Source organism: Salmo trutta, chromosome 17 (genome assembly GCF_901001165.1).
Source record: "Salmo trutta chromosome 17, fSalTru1.1, whole genome shotgun sequence".
In the NCBI taxonomy this organism is placed as follows: domain Eukaryota; kingdom Metazoa; phylum Chordata; class Actinopteri; order Salmoniformes; family Salmonidae; genus Salmo; species Salmo trutta.
In genome coordinates, this window is record NC_042973.1 from 34,869,398 (window position 1) to 34,889,343 (window position 19,946).

Consider the following 19,946-nt stretch of genomic DNA (forward strand, 5'->3'; position numbering starts at 1 on the left):
GTGTTAAAAAAAAAACTGCTGGCTCTACTCAGACAACAGCCAAAGCTAGCCTACCACAAAAAAAACAATACATCTTCATACATCTATTTGAAACAATAGATTGCTGATAAAGAGTTGAAGTCAGATTAAGTAGGCCACACTCACTACTACTATACCTAGGCTTCTCATAGTGCACTCTTATCCAAACACACAGAGCTCTGTCCGGTAACAATCAACAGGTGGCTAGAGTAAAGCCCTGACAGAATATCAAGTACAAGTCAAATCAGATACCTTCATGCATTTGTAGACTGACTCTTTGGAACACTTTATGATCGCCAACGCCTTCATTCTTGGACCAGTAAAACTCAACAATAATCAAAACCTTTTCTTAACTAAGAGAGAGCCAGCAAATAAATTCGAACTAAAAAGTCTAATTTCACTTCGACAATAGGCCTATTTAAATACTAAAACATGAGTAAAAAGGCCACAGAGTTTGTGCACAGGCCTGAGGCCTTTATGCCTCAGTCTCAGTGTTGCCAGATACACTGCTGGGCCTACATCTGCTCTCTGATCTGCTAAAAGTGCCAACCCAGACCAGCGACCAGACCACAATATGAAACAACGTGATCTGCGAGATCTGGCAAGTGGCCAGGTTGTCCAGGAAACGCTCCCTATTGAGTGACTGAGTGTGAGAGAGTGAGAGAGAGAGCTTTCCACTGTCAGACTGACCTCTGACTGTAGTTAGAAAGGAACTGAGCTGTTCTGGCTCTGGGGTTTTGGTCTGACTGTAGTTAGAAAGGAACTGAGCTGTTCTGGCTCTGGGGTTTTGGTCTGACTGTAGTTAGAAAGGAACTGAGCTGTTCTGGCTCTGGGGTTTTGGTCTGACTGTAGTTAGAAAGGAACTGAGCTGTTCTGGCTCTGGGGTTTTGGTCTGACTGTAGTTAGAAAGGAACTGAGCTGTTCTGGCTCTGGGGTTTTTGTCTGACTGTAGTTAGAAAGGAACTGAGCTGTTCTGGTTCTGGGGTTTTGGTCTGACTGTAGTTAGAAAGGAACTGAGCTGTTCTGGCTCTGGGGTTTTTGTCTGACTGTAGTTAGAAAGGAACTGAGCTGTTCTGGCTCTGGGGTTTTGGTCTGACTGTAGTTAGAAAGGAACTGAGCTGTTCTGGCTCTGGGGTTTTTGTCTGACTGTAGTTAGAAAGGAACTGAGCTGTTCTGGTTCTGGGGTTTTGGTCTGACTGTAGTTAGAAAGGAACTGAGCTGTTCTGGCTCTGGGGTTTTTGTCTGACTGTAGTTAGAAAGGAACTGAGCTGTTCTGGCTCTGGGGTTTTAATCTGACTGTAGTTAGAAAGGAACTGAGCTGTTCTGGCTCTGGGGTTTTTGTCTGACTGTTAAGTGTTGGGTGTCTTTGGGGGTGTGGTTACTAGGGAGGGGGGTTTGGAGGACAGGAGGTGGAAGGATGAGGATTCTTTGGACAAAGGCAGTTTTTTTTAGGGAGGGTACGCACAGGGGTGAGGGGGTGACAGGGAACCAGAGTATATTTCAGGAGGAGGGGTGACCCTGAGCCTGGATAAGGGCTGAGGTTGAGTCAGGGGTGAGGGGGTGACAGGGAACCAGAGTATATTTCAGGAGGAGGGGGGACCCTGAGCCTGGATAAGGGCTGAGGTTGAGTCAGGGGCGAGGGGGTGACAGGGAACCAGAGTAGATTTCAGGAGGAGGGGGGACCCTGAGCCTGGATAAGGGCTGAGGTTGAGTCAGGGGCGAGGGGGTGACAGGGAACCAGAGTAGATTTCAGGAGGAGGGGGGACCCTGAGCCTGGATAAGGGCTGAGGTTGAGTCAGGGGTGAGGGGGTGACAGGGAACCAGAGTATATTTCAGGAGGAGGGGTGACCCTGAGCCTGGATAAGGGCTGAGGTTGAGTCAGGGGCGAGGGGGTGCTTGCTTTGCTCTCTAACTAACTGACCTAGTTTCAGTTCATCTGTTGTGCCCGTGGCATGGACTAGCAGTTTCCCTTTTCTCTTCCTGTTCTGCAGTGCATATGGAAACAGCCATGAAAAACATTTGCGGTTCGATACCACGGTTGTGCGCAATTCTGAATTTTGGAATCAACTCACACTCAACTCATGAGTTGAAATTCAAATTTAATTGGCCAGGATGTAGACTAAAACATGTGAGTGATAAAGTAAAATTGAATTCAGTGCAATTCAAATAAATTCCACTCAGTCATACAGAACATGAGTTTCAATGAATCCGACAGGTCACACTTCCAGATAGAGAATATTCACTTTACTCTGGAAACAATGTTCATATACTCTTAACCGTAGAATAGCAAAATACAGTGCATTCGGGAAAGTATTCAGACCCCTTGACTTTTTCCACATTTTATTACGTTACAGCCTTATTCTAAAATAGATTCAATGAAATGTTTTCCTCAATCTACACACAATACCACATAATGACGAAATGAAAACAGGTTTAGAAACGTTTGCTAATTTCTGAAAATGAAAAACATAAATTCCTTATGTAAATAAGTATTCAGTCCCTTGAGACTCAAAATTGAGCTCAGGTGCATCCTGTTTCCATTGAGAATTCTTGAGAGATTTTTCTACAACTTGGAGTCCACCTGTGTTAAATTGAATTCATTGGACATGATTTGGAAAGGCACACACCTGTCTTAACAAGGTCTCACCGTTGACAGTGCATGTCAGGGCAAAAACCAAGCCATGAGGTCGAAGGAATTGTCTGTAGAGCTCCATGACAGGATTGTGTCAAGGCACAGATCTGGGGAACGATAGCAAAACATTTCTGCAGTATTGAAGGTCTCCAAGAGCACAGTGGCCTCCATCATTCTTAAATGGAAGAAGTTTGGAACCACTAAGACTCTTCCTAGAGCTGGCCGCCCGGCCAAACTGAGCAATTGGGGGAGAAGGGCCTTGGTCAGGGAGGTGACAGAGAACCCAATTGTCAACCTGACAGAGCTCCAGAGTTCCTCTGTGGAGATGGGAGAACCTTCCAGAAGGACAACCATCTTTGCAGCACTCCACCAATCAGGCCTTTATGGTAGAGTGGCCAGAAGGAAGCCACTTCTCAGTAAAAGGCACATGACAGCCTGCTTGGAGTTTGCCAAAAGGCACCTAAAGGACTCCCAGACCAGGAGACCAAAAGGCACCTAAAGGACTCTCAGACCAGGAGACCAAAAGGCACCTAAAGGACTCTCAGACCAGGAGACCAAAAGGCACCTAAAGGACTCTCAGACCAGGAGACCAAAAGGCACCTAAAGGACTCTCAGACCAGGAGACCAAAAGGCACCTAAAGGACTCTCAGACCAGGAGACCAAAAGGCACCTAAAGGACTCTCAGACCAGGAGACCAAAAGGCACCTAAAGGACTCTCAGACCAGGAGACCAAAAGGCACCTAAAGGACTCTCAGACCAGGAGACCAAAAGGCACCTAAAGGACTCTCAGACCAGGAGACCAAAAGGCACCTAAAGGACTCCCTGGTCGGATAAAACCAAAATGGAACTCTTTGGCCAGAATGCCAAGCATCACGTCTGGAGGAAACCTGGCACCATCCCTATGGTGAAGGATGGTGGTGGCAGCATCATGCTGTGGGGATGTTTTTCAGAGGCAGGGACTCGGAGACTAGTCAGGATCAAGGGAAAGATGAAAGGAGCAAAGTACAGAGAGATCCTTGATGAAAACCTGCTCCAAAGTGCTCAGAACCTCAGACTGGGGCAAAGGTTCACAGGACAAAGACCCTAAGCACACAGCAAAGACAACGCAGGAGCGGCTTTGGGACAAGTCTGAATGTCCTTGAGTGGCCCAGCCAGAGCCTGGACTTGAAACCGATCTCTGGAGAGAACTGAAAATAGCTGTGCAGCGACACTCCTCATCCAACCTGACAGAGCTTGAGAGGATCTGCAGAGAAGAATGGGAGAAACTCCCCAAATGCAGGTGTGCCAAGCTTGTAGTGTCATACCCAAGACGACAAGGCTGTAATCACTGCTAAAGGTGCTTCAACAAAGTACTGAGTAAAGGGTCTGAATTCTTTCTGAATGCACTGTATATATCCTTAGAGATTGACAGTCTTAAAAATAACAACAATATTAGCGATAACCTTACGTTTTTAAAGAATCGGTTGATTAAATAAATTAAACCATTCAATTATTTATAACATTAAAAGTAATTTCCTAAATTAAGATGTATACTAATCTTATTTATATAAATAGCCTTTGTTCTCTTCCATACTTTTGGCCTGACGTCAACATTTTAACAGCAGCTGTAAAACTCTGTCATTCTGCCCCTGATCAAGGCAGTTAACCCAGTGTTCCCCGGGCGCCGAAGACGTGGATGTCTATCAAGGCAGCCATCCGCACCTCTCTGATTCAGAGGGTTGGGTTAAATGTGGAAGACACGTTTCAGTTAAATGAATTCAGTTGGATAACTGACTTGGTATCCTCCTTTCCCCATGTTTTTATAGAAGCAGCAATTGAAACCCAAAGTGTGATAACTGAAAAGCTGAGAAAATGTTTTTTAAATCCCAAATAAATAGAACATATTGTTGACGTAATAAAACATGAGGTTAAAATCATCCACGACAGGGTCAGAAATGTTGTGACAAAAACCATGTGCCTACACTTAATTGAAAGCACTCCGCCCCATTCTGTGTTTACATGTGTTCACCATTCACTAACTGCCTCACTGGCTGACTCCAAACACAGTTCACTGCAATGGAATGGACTGGTCTAACACACCATTCACTAACTGCCTCACTGGCTGACTCCAAACACAGTTCACTGCAACGGAATGGACTGGTCTAACACACCATTCACTAACTGCCTCACTGGCTGACTCCAAACACAGTTCACTGCAACGGAATGGACTGGTCTAACACACCATTCACTAACTGCCTCACTGGCTGACTCCAAACACAGTTCACTGCAATGGAATGGACTGGTCTAACACACCATTCACTAACTGCCTCACTGGCTGACTCCAAACACAGTTCACTGCAACGGAATGGACTGGTCTAACACACCATTCACTAACTGCCTCACTGGCTGACTCCAAACACAGTTCACTGCAACGGAATGGACTGGTCTAACACACCATTCACTAACTGCCTCACTGGCTGACTCCAAACACAGTTCACTGCAATGGAATGGACTGGTCTAACACACTTACGGTAATTCAAACAGTTCATTAAGACATTTTAACACTAGGAACTCCTCTGACATTGTCATCTCAAAAATAGCATCTATGGAGTATAAGGCAGAACCTTATTAGGCAAGTTATGTTGTTCACACTTACAGAGCAATGAAAACTACTTCCTGCATTAACCTGAGCTTGGACATCTGTTACTCACAAGTCCCCTTAGCTTGTCACAATACCAGCAACAAAAGACACTACATTACTACTCCATGTAGTAACAACCATGTAGTAACACTGCACATTACGTGGTCACGAGAGATCACTGGCTTCAAAAGATGCTAGCAATAATATACACTACATTTCAGTTCAAAACATCTTATGCATGTTTATAATTTGCTTATATCACACATGCTCATAGCTTAACTGAGCATTTCTGTTATTTTGTTGTGGTTGAACAACCACAGATGTCTGAGTAAAACAATAACAAAAGAGGAATAACACCCATACCAGAATACCAGGCTGTTTACACTGCGTCATTGGTTAGACTTATTTACATAACAGTAAAGTAACTGCTGATATTTACAAAGAAGTGCCAATACAACTGAGTATTACTAGTGTCCTAATCACAATGTTATACTGTTATATCTTCTTAGTATGAATAGATTGTTTTTATACATCCTGAGAAAATAGTGTTAGGTTCAAGCTCTGTGTAGGAGAAATGTAATTACAGTGCACTCGGAAAGTATTCAGACCCCTTCCCTTTACCCACAGTTACGTTACAGCCTTATTCTAAAATGGTTTAAACATATTTTTTCCCCCATCAATCAATTTACACACAACACCCCATAATGACATCACAATACCCCATAATGACAAAGCGAAAATGCACTGCATTTATTGGACTGCAGGAATGTGTACTCCCAATAACTCAAAGCCTCTCCTGACTGATAAGGTGATATGCACAGAGGAGTACGGAGAAATCCTGGGTGATGGAAAAGTACATCTTTGTGGCAGGTGGATGCATCCTGTCAGTAACAGTGGATAGAGCCATAGTTACTAAATCAAAGGGGAAACAGCCCCAATTTATGAATATGATGGGAATGAGAGACGTTGTGTAGATCTGGTGAGTTCATTGAACCAATTCATTGTGACGGAGAAGTCCGTCGTCACTGGCCGCAGGCAGCGTTTGGTACACTAACAGGCTGACTACACTGCTTGCGTTGCAAAATAAATTTAGAAAGATATATTAATTTAATTATTGCACCCACACTGCTCGCGTGCGTCTGCGTTACGAAGGGCTAAAATAGAAGTCAGTTCTATTTCTGACGCAGATCGCGCTGCAAGTCCTGCCTCGCCCATCTCCTCATTGGTTTATAGAAGCAGATACCCATTGGTTATACCCACGTGGGTAAATGAAAGAGAACGAGTTCAGTGGCGGTAATGCACCTAATTTATGAAAGTTGCCAATCGCAATATAAAGTCAAGAGAAGGAAAATGCCTAGAAGGAGATGATGACTAGAAACGATTCGGTTGACCGTTTTGTGTGTGGATTAATTGTCGGAGTAGAGGACCTTGTGCATTTCAGGTAAAATAACAAATCAATGTTTATATCCGAGGACAAATTAGCTCGCAACAGCAAGCTAGCTAAATAGGACAAATTAACTAGCAAGTGCAAGCTAGCTAAATTGCCAGAAATGTTTAACGATTTTTGACCTATCCCCAAATGAATGTAATTGGTTCAGAGTTTGTTTTGATATTTTAACCTTAGTGTTGTGATCGCGTTTGGTGTGGGGGGACAAAATACATTTATGCACGATGGCGCACACGCGCAGCCAGTTTGGCTTCCGTGTTACAGACACATTCATTGCGCCTCCCTGCTCCGTTATCAGCTACGTTAACAATGTGGGTCGACACACAAGTTAACTTCTCTTAGTACATACATTTCACACTTTATCCTTACCTCCCGTCAGTAACAGGTTATGGTATAAGCAATATACAGACAAGTGTTCATGTTTAATTTAAGCAACGTTTATTGTACTTATCAATGTTATGGATGAGCGCGTTGTTTGTTTGGTTCTGTTCCTCTATCTCCATCTCTGTAGCTTCCGGGTATGCTGGGATAAGGACCTGAACTAAGGCAATTGGGCTGGCTTTGTAGTGCCTGTCCCGAATGGCTCGTTCATGTGAATGGGCATATTGGAAGACTACATGTCAGTAGGGATGGGATTTTGGAAATGGGTTATATTGGTGTAATGTATCATGAGAAACGTGTTGCAATGTATACAATTCATTATGTTTAGCTGAGTGGAAAATGTAGGCTTTGATGAAGGTAATTGCTGAATTAATTAGTGCTGGGTATGTTCTGATGGGAGGGGCTTCCCCTACAAAAGGAGCCTCTCTTTCAGTTCAAAGGGGAACCATTTTGTATTGAGCTGTTGATGGGGCAGCATTGTTTTAAGCTGTCCCCATAATGTATACTTTGGATGGCAGTACTGTTGTTTTTCTACTGGATTCACTATGTAAATAAACACCCTTGCACAGAAGTACTTTTGCGGCTCCGCCATCTTTTTATTTGATAGAGGTTAGGTTTTCAGTTTAGCCTTCTGGCCTACTCTATGTGACAACATTCAACGACCGAGAAGTCACTAATTATTATTCGTATAGATATATAATATAATATATATATATTTTTTTAATATGTAGAGGCAAGGACAGAGAGCTTTGTGGCGATATTGCTCTTCTTGCCTCCCAATCTACCGACCGGTGACCACAAACAGTGAAGCAATTGTGTGAGAAAGCAGAAGAGGAGTTTAAACGTGTATATAAAGGTTGTTAAAAGAGGTGATCGTGGGCTGTTATGCTCCAGTGTCTACAACCCACAGCAAAAACTGGGCCCCTATGCAACTGTGTAAATAGTTACATTAGAAGCATCAGTCAATTCCAAACCACAGCCAATAGTTAAGACTAAAACTAAATTGGAAACGAAGCAGAAAGCGGTAAGGAGTAGTTCAATAGATACGTTCTAAACTTGGTGAACATTGGTGTGATGACTGATGCATTTTATAATTCGGACGCATTACATATTAACCTCAAAATAAGACATTCATGAGTGTGAAGCAAATGAATATACAATGGAGACTGGTAATAAATATGTACAGCAAAAAAGTTAGGGTAGACTAAAATACACCGAAGCTTTGTTTTGTCTGTAATTAAAACCTTTTTGTTCACCTGGTAAAATAATGTTAGAGGGAAAGAGAGGTAAAGCATAGAAGACATGTTAAAGGGAAACTAGCGTTAGAGTGGAAGAGAAATGTACTGGGTGATGATGATTGAGAGGGCTTTCCAGTTGGAAAGGGTGGAAGAGTGAGTTGAAGGAAAACACACAGTTGAAGTCGGAAGTTTACATACACCTTAGCCAACTACATTTAAACTCAGTTTTTCACCATTCCTGACATTTAATACTTGTAAAGGTTCCCTGTTTTAGGTCAGTTAGGATCACCACTTTATTTTAAGAATGTGAAATGTCAGAATGATAGAGTGATTTATTTCAGCTTTTATTTCTTTCATCACATTCCCAGTGGGTCAGAAGTTAAATTGTTTAACTTGGGTCAAACGTTTCAGGTAGCCTTCCACAAGCTTCCCACAATAAGTTAGGGGATTTTTGTCCCATTCCTCCTAACAGAGCTGGTGTAACTGAGTCAGGTTTCTAGGCCTCCTTGCTCGCACACGTTTTTTCCAGTTCTGCCCACAAATTTTCTATAGGATTGAGGTCAGGGCTTTGTGATGGCCACTCCAACACCTTGACTTTGTTGTCCTTAAGCCATTTTGCCACAACTTTGGAAGTATGCTTGGGGTCATTGTCCATTTGGAAGACCCATTTGCGACCAAGCTTTAACTTCCTGACTGATGTCTTGAGATGTTGCTTCAATATATCCACATAATTTCCCCTCCGCATGATGCCATCTATTTTGTGAAGTGCAACAGTGCTTCACGGTTGGGATGGGGTTCGTCGGCTTGCAAGCCTCCCCTTTTTCCTCCAAACATAACAATTGTCATAACGGCCAAACAGTTTTACTAGACCAAAGGACATTTCTCCAAAAAGTACGATCTTTGTCCCCATGTGCAGTTGCAAACCGTAGTCTGTCTATTTTTATGGCGGTTTTGGAGCAGTGGCTTCTTCCTTGCTGAGCAGCCTTTCAGGTTATGTCAATATAGGACTCGTTTTACTGTGAATATAGATACTTTTGTACCTGTTTCCTCCAGCATCTTCACAAGGTCCTTTGCTGTTGTTCTGGGATTGATTTGCATTTTTCGCAGCAAAGTACGTTCATCTCTAGGAGACAGAATGCATCTCCTTCCTAAGCGGTATGACGGCTGCGTGGTCCCATGGTGTTTATACTTGCGTACTATTGTTTGTACAGATGAACGTGGTACCTTCAGGCGTTTGGAAATTGCTCCCAAGGGTGACCCAGACTTGTGGAGGTCTACAATTTATTTTCTAAGGTCTTGGCTGATTTCTTTTGATTTTCACATGATGTCAAGCAAAGAGGCACTGAGTTTGAAGGTAGGCCTTGAAATACATCCACAGGTACACCTCCAATTGACTCAAATGATGTCAATTAGCCTATCAGAAGCTTCTACCGCCATGACATCATTTTCTGGAATTTTCCAAGCTGTTTAAAGGCACAGTCAACTTAGTGTATGTAAACTTCTGACCCACTGGAATTGTGATACAGTAAATTATAAGTGAAATAATCTGTCTGTAAACATTTGTTGGAAAAATTACTTGTGTCATGCACAAAGTAGATGTCCTAACCGACATGCCAAAACTATAGTTTGTTAACAAGAAATTTGTGGAGTGGTTGAAAAACGAGTTTAAATGACTCCAACCTAAGTGTATGTAAACTTCCAACTTCAACTGTACAGTGGGGGGGAAAGTATTTGATCCCCTGCTGATTTTGTATGTTTGCCCACTGATAAAGAAAGGATCAGTCTATAATTTTAATGGTAGGTTTATTTGAACAGTGAGAGACAGAATAACAACTAAAATATCCAGAAAAACGCATGTCAGAAATGTTATAAATTGATTTGCATTTTAATGAGGGAAATAAGTATTTGACCCCCTCTCAATCAGAAAGATTTCTGGCTCCCAGTTGTCTTTTATACAGGTAACGAGCTGAGATTAGGCACACACTCTTAAAGGTCAGTGTTGGGGGAGGGTTTGGCAGGCAGGAATGTCCTTGTCCCATCGCGCTGTAGCAACTCCTTGTGGCGGGCCAGGCTCAGTCGCCAGTTGTACGGTGTTTCCTCCGACACATTGGTGCAGCTGGCTTCCGGGTTAATTAGGGCTAGGCCCCTTTTTTCTCCATTTCCACCTGAATAACGTGCCCAAAGTACACTGCCTGTAGCTCAGGCCATGAAGCCAGGATATGCATATAATTGGTACCATTGGAAATAAAACACTTTGAAGTTTGTAGAAATGTAGGGAGAATATAACACAATAGATATGGTAGGAGAAAATCCTAAGAAAAACCAACTGGAATTCTTTTGCTGTTGAGAGACCATCCTCTTAGAAATGCAAGAGAAAGGTCATATTGTAAATTAGCTCCCTGGATGCAATTCCTATGAATACCACAGGGTGTCAGGGGACTATGTCCAAGGTTTCAGGGTTGTAACTTCAAAAACGAATAAGAAATAACAGTTTTTGTAGAAGGACACAGTCCCGGAAATCCGTGTTTGCGCACGCCATGAAGAAATTACGCACCTGCTAAAATCGGTTTCCTAATTAACATACTTCTTTCTGAAATAAATAGTATAGTTTGATTACATTTTAGGGTATCTGAGGAGTAAATAGAAACGTATTTTGACTTGTTGAAACAAAGTTTAGGGGTAGATTTTCGGATTCCTTTCTCTGAAAGTTGAACGAGTGGATTACTCATATCGATGTCGCCAAGTAAACTGACCTTTTGGGATCTAAAGAAGGATTTTATCTAACAAAACGACACTACATGTTATAGCTGGGACCCTTTGGATGACAAATCAGAGGAAGATTTTCAAAAAGTAAGTGAATATTTACATTACATTTACATTTAAGTCATTTAGCAGACGCTCTTATCCAGAGCGACTTACAAATTGATTTAATCATTATATGTGAATGTATGAAACCTGTGCCAGTGGAAAAATATTTTGATGTGGGGTGTCGTCCTCAAACAATCGCATGGCGTGTTTTCGCTGTAATAGCTACTGTAAATCGGACAGTGCAGTTAGATTAACAAGAATTTAAGCTTTCAGTTGATATAAGACACTTATATGTACCTAAATGTTTAAAATCCATAATATTTAAGATTATTTATTTGAATTACAACCCCGATCCTTTTGACCGAGCAGTGAGTCAAGAAGCAGTGCGGCTTGGCAGGGTCATGTTTAGGAGGATGCATGGTTCTTCCCCTTAGCCTCTCCCGAGTCCGTACAGGAGTTGCAGCGATGGGTCAAGACTTTAACTACCAATTGGATATCACAAAATTGGTGAGAAAAAGGGGGAAAATTACAAAAGAATTAACAAATTTAAAAAAGATAGCTGTGGATTATTTCAAATCACAAGTTTGTAGGTCTATGCCTATTTGAGAAGCCAACAATTATTTAGTTGTGGCTGTCAGTAAAAAGCATCTAAAATGTGTGAAGATAATGTGTCTTGAGTATCATTTAAAATGTTGAGACAAGAAGAAGGGCAGGTGTGTGGCGAAGAAAGGCGAGTCGCTCCACAGAACAATTCTTGCGCATTTACGGTTTCAATGAGTATGGTTACATGCACACAATGCAATTATATTAAAACTATAGTTCCTCACAGTAAACTATTTGAAAAATCTTTCCAACAATCTCCCCCTTTATAATCACCAATCCTCAGTGTGAAAGAGCAATGAAAGTTATAGGCCTACTGCTGCATTGGCCTATAGGCTATGAGTTCCATGTGCTCAATTATTGTGGATAGTCAGATTAATATAACAGTTCTATTAAAACGTTTACATGCTTTGCAAAAATAATGATTTCCCTAATAATCCTGTTTACAAGGACATCTGAAATCAGGCTACCGGATGGCACTCAGATAAACGCAGAAAATCGCTCATCAAAATAAATGTTCTACCACAGTGACCATGTTATCTTTGGGAAGCCTATTTGATTCTGAGTTCGGACATATATGAAGTTCGTATGTGAAAACTATTTGTAAGACATACATTCAGTTGTTCCGAACTCAGGGAGGCTCGCTCAGCTGGTGCTAGCACATGCGCAGACCAAATTCGCCGCTGGAACACCGATTTAAGTGTGTACATGTCCTATTTATTTGAAAGATTGCTCAGAAAACCAAGTGTTTTAATAGGCGTATGTTTACTTAGATTTTGACCGTATGCCGATTAAGATAAGAGTAAGGTGTTTACCAGTAGAGAAATAGAGAAATAAAAATAGTAGCTCTTTTTAATCATGCACCAAAACTGTAATTGCATTTAGAATTGTTGTGCAATGAATGGGCTTATAAAAGCTAATGTTATACTCCAACAGAAACCAGCTGAGGAGCTGCAGAAATCCAGCTCAAAAAAGGGTCTGTATGCTGTGCTTATGCAATAGTTGTGCTGGATAAATAAGTTAGTTACATGATGACTAACGAAAAACACAGCCTAATGTAACTCAACTAAATTAACCGATAGACTGATACTCATGACTGTCAAATACATTTCTATCAACTGGTATTTCCATCCATTTTTTTCTCCTGATCATTTTGGCCTTTATTTAAATCGGCTTTTCATTCATCTGTATTATTATTGCCAGTTATGTTTATTGTATATTGAGATCTTGGTCCTATCACTATGATCATTGATATTCTAAAGAAGCTATCCTTTTCCTTTCTTTCTGTGCCCCCAAATGTTTAGATATTCTGGTAAAGTTACCAGATAGATGAAAAAAAATCTGCCAGCCACTCAGAATACTTATTAGTCATATTAACATTAAAAACCACAACAACAAAAAAACTACTCGGTTTAGTTTTTCCAGGTTCACTCAAAATCTATTCTTTAAAAAAATATATACAAAAATATTGATGTTCCAAGTCCATGACAATGATTAAAACCACATCAGGAGATCCCTTTTGAGGCCGGGGGAAGAAATACAAATCGCTGGTGCATTCTTTACAATATTAAAGAATCTGTGCTCGCTTTTTTCTCTAAGGCACTCAAACAATTGCACAGCGACGCCTATCATTACAACAGTTATTATCTGGGTGATTTTTCCCCCCCTGGTCACACCGGTGCTCCCAAAAGAAAATGTCAGGTCCCACAGCAAAATATCTAGGACAGTGGTTCTTAACCTGGGTTCGATCGAACCCCAGGGGTTCGGTGAGTCAGTCTCAGGGGTTCGGCGGAGGTCAAGACACACACCCGACTCATATGATTCGTGATGACACGCCCCGCTTGGCCATCATTGGCTGCAGGTGATCACGCAACATCGCTTGGCCTATCTGTGCTGCAGGGAATTTGGCGCGCTCAGTAGTCTAATTGTGACTGTCGTGATGGTACGTCGTGTGATTTCTTTCTTAATATTTTAATCCCTTCATACTAACTATGTCGAGCAAAAAAAGAAAGTGGTCGGACGAATATGTACAATATGGATTCACATGTATAACGGAACGTGATGAGAGTCAGCGTCCTAACTGCATGATTTGCAATGCCAAGTTGAGCAATTCTAGTCTAGCACCGGCAAAACTAAGAGAACACTTCCTTAAGCTGCATGGAGATGGACAATACAAGAACACAACGCTCGCTGAATTCAAGGTGAAGAGAGCCATTTTTCCAATTAAGAAGGGTTTGGTGAATGCGTATATGAAACTGGTGGGGGTCAGTACCTCCAACAAGGTTAAGAACCACTGATCTAGGAGCACCTAATAGAGCCCTGGTGATACCTGTCCTCTGACCTGTCTTCACACACCGGCTTTGTCTGGAGCTGGGAGGCTGGAAAGCCTGTCTGGTCACGTCTAGGCTGTGAGGGAAGAGATGGGCCTCGGTGTACATGGGGTTGGGATGGGTGGTGTATGACCTAGACTATGTCTGGGGAATAAAGCCTTGTGCTTTAGTTTTACTGATCATGGGACAGCTTTAATAACCGTGTGAGAGGGGATTTCAGCTCCTCCCAGCGTAGTGCCTACTAGGGTTGGGTGGTATTGAATTCTGTAACTTCATACCGTTCCTGTACCATACCAGGGTATACGGTATTACCACACAATAGGCAAGATTTCATTCAAAATACTTTAAAAAAATATATATATAATTTTTTACACACTTAACAAATTTAGGCAGCGGGCATCTTGATCCAGGAGGGATTGTCTCTTCTGTACCCAAGAAGCTTGATCTTGCAAGCTAGCAAGTTAGCAAACCAAATGCATAGCTGTAGCCCTGAGCTAGAGATAATTTCTTTGGCAGATCTTAGATAGTTAACTTATACTTCTCAGCAATGGCGTAGCACACACACACCACTTTATGTTGGTGACAAAGATTTGACATGTAGAGTTCGAGAGGGAGCATAAAGAAAAGGCAAGAATATATTCTGAGGCAATAGAAAATAAAATGTGCAGCTTGATAGGTTATACGCTTTATGTCTGAATCCTGGGGAGATATTAGTCACATGCCACTGCCAGCATCATCTCTGTAGAATGGATGGAGTGTGGAAGGGGAGAGAGACGGGACTAAGTGGAGGGGGGAGGAGGGGATAGAAGATGGATAGATAGAGAGCTAAAGAAACAGGCCTTGGCAGGCCAGCCTGCTGCACTTCACACAGGAGATTAGAAATTCATCAGTCAGGAATCTGACCCATTTTAAATTCACAAAAGCAATGAGCTCAGAGGCGGACTGAGCATGTGCAGAATTCTCTCTCTGGGCTGAATGAGGGGGAAGGGCTGTGATAGCAGCATCTCCACATTCTTGGTGTGTGTGGGATCTGTGATGGTTATGACAGGCTCAGAGTGTCACTATAAAGACAGTACTTTCGGAAAGTATTCAGACCCCTTGACTTTTTCCACTTTGCCAAATTACAGCCATATTCTAAAATTGATTAAATTAGTTTTTCCTTTACACAATAACCCATAATGACAAAGCAAAAACAGGTTTTAAAGAAAATTTGGAAAAATGTCAAGAAGGACAACCATCTCTGCAGCACTCCACCAATCAGGCCTTTATGGTAGAGTGGCCAGATGGAAGCCACTTCTCAGTAAAAGGCACAACAGCCCACTAGGAGTTTGCCAAACGGCACCGAAAGACTCTCAGACCATGAGAAACAAGATTCTCTGGTCTGATGAAACCAACATAGAACTCGTGACGCATGGCACTCAAGCCGACATCTGGGGGAAACCTGGCACCATCCCTACGGTGGTGGCAGCATCATGCTGTGGGGATGTTTGTCAGCGGCAGGGACTGGGAGACTCGTCAGGATCGAGGCAAAGATGAAGGGAGCAGAGTAAAGAGAGATCCTTGAAGAAAACCTGCTCCAGAGCGCACAGGACCTCAGACTGGGGCGAAGGTTCACAGGACAAAGACCCTGAGCACACAGCCAAGACAATGCAGGAGTGGCTTCGGGACAAGTCTCAATGTCCTTGAGTGGCCCAGCCAGAGCCCGGGACTTGAACCCGATCGAACATCCCTGGAGACCTGAAAATATCTGTCCAGCGAAGCTCCCCATCCAACCTGAGAGCTTGAGAGGATCTGAGTTTCTCCCATTATTCTCTATAATGGGAGAAACTCGCCAAATACAGCTGTGCCAAGTTTGTAGCGTCATACCCAAGAAGACACCAGGCTGTAATCGCTGCCAAAGGTGCTTCAACAAAGTACTGAGTAAAGGGGCTGAATTCTTTTTGAATGCAATATCTGTTTTTAATTTTTAATAAATGTTTGCTTTGTCATTATGGGGTAGTGTGTGTAGATGGATGAAATATTTTTTTTTCTCCATGAAATTTTAGAATAAGGCTCTAAGGTAACAAAATGTGGAAAGTCAAGGGGTCTGAATACTTTCCAATGCACTGTATTTGGTCATTTTTTTTATATACAGGGTAAAGCTGATCATTTCATAACCAACCTTCGTGAATTCTCATCCGAGTGGAGAAGTGTCTGATGTGGAGCAGAAAGTTTGATTTATTCTGCATTAACGCGAGACGCATTACTAGCTAACACGTTTAAATCGGCAAAAATTACAAATTAGTAGGTGATTTTTTCAAATTTTATTTCACCTTTATTTAACCAGGTAGACTAGTTGAGAACAAGTTCTCATTTGCAACTGCGACCTGGCCAAGATAAAGCATAGCAATTCGACACATACAACAACACAGAGTTACACATGGAATAAACAAAACATAGTCAATAATACAGTAGAACAAAAGAAAACAAAAAGTCTATATACAGTGAGTGCAAATGAGGTAAGTTAAGGCAATAAATAGGCCACGGTGGCGAAGTAATTACAATATAGCAATTAAACACTGGAATGGTAGATGTGCAGAAGATGAATGTGCAAGTAGAGATACTGGAGTGCAAAGGAGCAAGATAAATAAATAAATACAGTATGGGGATGAGGTAGGTAGATAGATTTTCTTCAACTTGAAGTTGTAATTTAATATCATGACTTTCAAGACAAAACATGCAACACAGCTCTGTGTGACTGTACGAGTAAAGGATAAACCTATTGTGAAACATTAGTCATACCAATACCACAATGAGGAAGGACACAAAAAACCATCACAAAATGAGGAAGTGTGGGGCTACTCTAGCGCCCTTCCTCTGACCAGAAAGAATCCAAACAATTAAAAGGGAAAAGGCAACACCGTTTCTTAAAGGGAAAAAAGCTGTGGCTTTGACTCAGGAGACTGAATCAGGGAGGAAATCACTCTGGCTGTGGGCCACGAGATTCTACTGGAACGTGAACAGTCACCGGTGTTGTGGTGGCATAGACCCATGTAGTAGGTACTAAACGGTCAATAAGAAAACATTGTCAAATTCCATTTCAAAAAGCTTTGCTGCATTGTGCACTAATGAAGATGACCCTTATATTCAGGAAGGGGTCCATCCTGATCTAAAATATACTGTCATCTCTAGGGCCGGGACAATACCAGAATCACAATATTTTTTCCATGGCCAAAATGAAAAAACGAAGCAGGCCACACACTTTGGTCCTTTAAAAACCTGCGGTATGTGAAATAGTGTGCTATAGCCTGGGAAATAAATCCATGTGACTCTGGATGACAACATAATGATGTTTGTTTCCAACATTAGGGATGTTTTCCTAAACGAGTTAAATCCACTGTGTTTTGTTTCCTTGTCACAACACTAACGAGTATCAAAATATTGGTATTGTCCCAACCCTAGTCAGCTCTGTAACATTGCTATTGGCAACAGGCTAGATCTCAAAGAGGAAATGCCAGGAACTTGACTAATGAGATAAGGCTTATAATAAATACAAAGGTGAGGGTTCGGAAGAACAAAGGAGAGATTGCACTAGTGTACTAAACTAATATCAGGAGGATAATTAGCAACTATTTTACAACAGATATTTGATACGGCTTTGAGATACAGAACGCGCATTGGCCATTGCGATTGCATAGGCCTCATTGGGCAGTAGGCTACAACTGCAAAGTTTTGTAGGATATTACATTCATTAATAGACGGCTACTAGCAGTGGGTATAATATTTAGAGTTGGCAATCTAGCTCATGTGTTTTTAGTTCCCACTTACTCAGTTGGTGAATTAGCCCCTAATAAATTAGCCTATGATATTAGTGCACATAAAGATGCATGCAAATTTGCAACACCAGAGCAGGGCAATGTGAAGGGACACGCTGCGATGACTGTGACTGATTTAAACACCTGCACAGTTAATGTCCAAATGCCCCGAATGCGACTCAGACCGCATGGCAGTACCACAGTCACAGGAAGGAAAGATAGGTAGACTTATGGGCCTAGACCTCAGTAGTCACGAAGGGAGGGATTTGAGAATACAAGTTTATTAAATAGATAGTATTGACATGCAGGTAGCCTAGAGGTTAGAGTGTTGGGCCAGTAACCGAAAGGCCTAGTTAAATAAAGGTTAAATAAATTAAAAATGAAAAAGCCCATGCTCTTACCTGCAGCTCACACCATGCCACCTCCACTGTGGTCTCTGTGTCCAGGCCCTTGTAGACAGTCTTGAAGGAACCACGTCCAATCTCAATGTCAAACTTGAGGAACCGCCCATCCGGCGACGTTCCCACCGCTTTCGTCTCTGCTTCCTCGATGTCATCCTGCACCTTCTTCTCTGCCTCTCTCTGTTCAGCCTCCACCCGGGCTTTCTCCTTCTCTTCCTCCCCCTCTTCCCTCTCCTTCACTTCATCACCACTCCCAGGTTCTGTCGTTTGGCTTGGCGGTTGGGCAGCTAGACTGTTTGCTGGCTGAGCCACTGCTTCCCCATCACAGATATCTTGCACTACGGCAGCCTTCTGCTCTACAGACACATCTACCTTCACTTCTCCTCCTTCGCTCTCCGTCACAGTCACACGGGGTGCAGGTCTTGGGGTGGGGGGTGGACCGGCAGGATGAGACACATCTTGCACGGGGGGTTCAATGGACGCCAAGATAGGGATTGTACTGGGTAAGGGGAGGTCAAGGGCGGTGGCATTGGAGTCGCTGATGACGCTGCGGCGGAAGAATGGTCGATATTCGGCGGTGCAGCGATCGCGCTCCATGGTGTGGTGGCGGTGCCTCAGCTCCACTGCCACCCTTTCACCAACTAGTGAGTCCGAGCCAGATCCGTTGTTTACGTTGCCATTACCACTCTTGGAAAGGGGAGCCAGGAACTTCACCATCTTGTCGTTGGGCTTTTCCGACATCCCACCACCCAACGCGAGAGTGAGCGGATATGATTCAACAGAGAAAAGAGAAGTCAAACTTCCTCCATACAGGCTTGGGAATGAAACAAATCTATCTGGTCAAAAATCAAATCAGACTGCCACTAAACAGGAGCTTGTTTTGCAGATCTCCCTCTCCTATTCCTAGCTGTGTGCTTGTTGCTTTAAAACAGTCAGAGGAGTACAGGGCTCAGCGTCTGGATGGAGGGTGTTCTTTTGTAGATGGAAACGATCAGAAGACCGTCACGGAACAGGAAAAGCTGATGCTGATACACAAGACCCTTTAGATCCACACCATCCATGCTGCAAGAAACCAGGTACAACCGTGATCCATCATAAGGAGCCACCAGGGCGGGGGAAAGAGCTAGACTCTGCTCCAGGCACTGAGCTTCACTGCAGGCAACGACAGGCCACACACTGCCAGCTGAGATCAAGTGTCACTGCAGGGGGAAAGAAGCAGGGAGAGATGAGATCAGTATAACAACAAAATTCAGGAAGGAAAGGGAAAACTGGTTTAAGGGCAGGCGAGGGGAGGATTTGGTCAGAAATCTAGAATTCCTGACTTACCAGACCTAATTCCCTCAATGAGTGCAAAGAGAGGTTTGAGGAATGTCTGTTTAAAAAAAAGTTGTTAAGAAGAAGCACATTACAGAGTGAATATCTGTAGCTACCTTGTTGTGGTGGTCAAGTGGCAGACAGTTATCTCAAGCTTTACAGTACACAGCAGAGTAACAGTGATTCAACTTGGTAACTAAATATCACAATATTTACACATAATACGACAGTAGCTTCATTGGCTTGTACGTTGTAGTCAACTGCATTCAACACCGACCCAAAAGCAGCTTTGAAACACTACAAGGTTTTATGCAACCCTCTCTGTCCTAGTTATGGCACACTGTTATGGGTCTAAACCACCTT

At 42.6% G+C, this 19,946-nt stretch overlaps 1 protein-coding gene across 2 annotated transcripts in view; it reads right to left on the reverse strand.

Moving 5' to 3' along the window:
• LOC115152092 (serine/threonine-protein kinase WNK1) overlaps nt 1–19,946 on the reverse strand; it is a 53,081-nt gene that overhangs the window by 29,511 nt on the left and 3,624 nt on the right. For both annotated transcript variants that reach the window (XM_029696605.1, XM_029696604.1), the window contains exon 2: nt 18,270–19,468. In XM_029696605.1, the coding sequence (XP_029552465.1) occupies nt 18,270–19,010 (741 nt within the window). In that variant the 5' untranslated portion in view covers nt 19,011–19,468. The remainder of the gene's footprint in view (nt 1–18,269; nt 19,469–19,946) is intronic.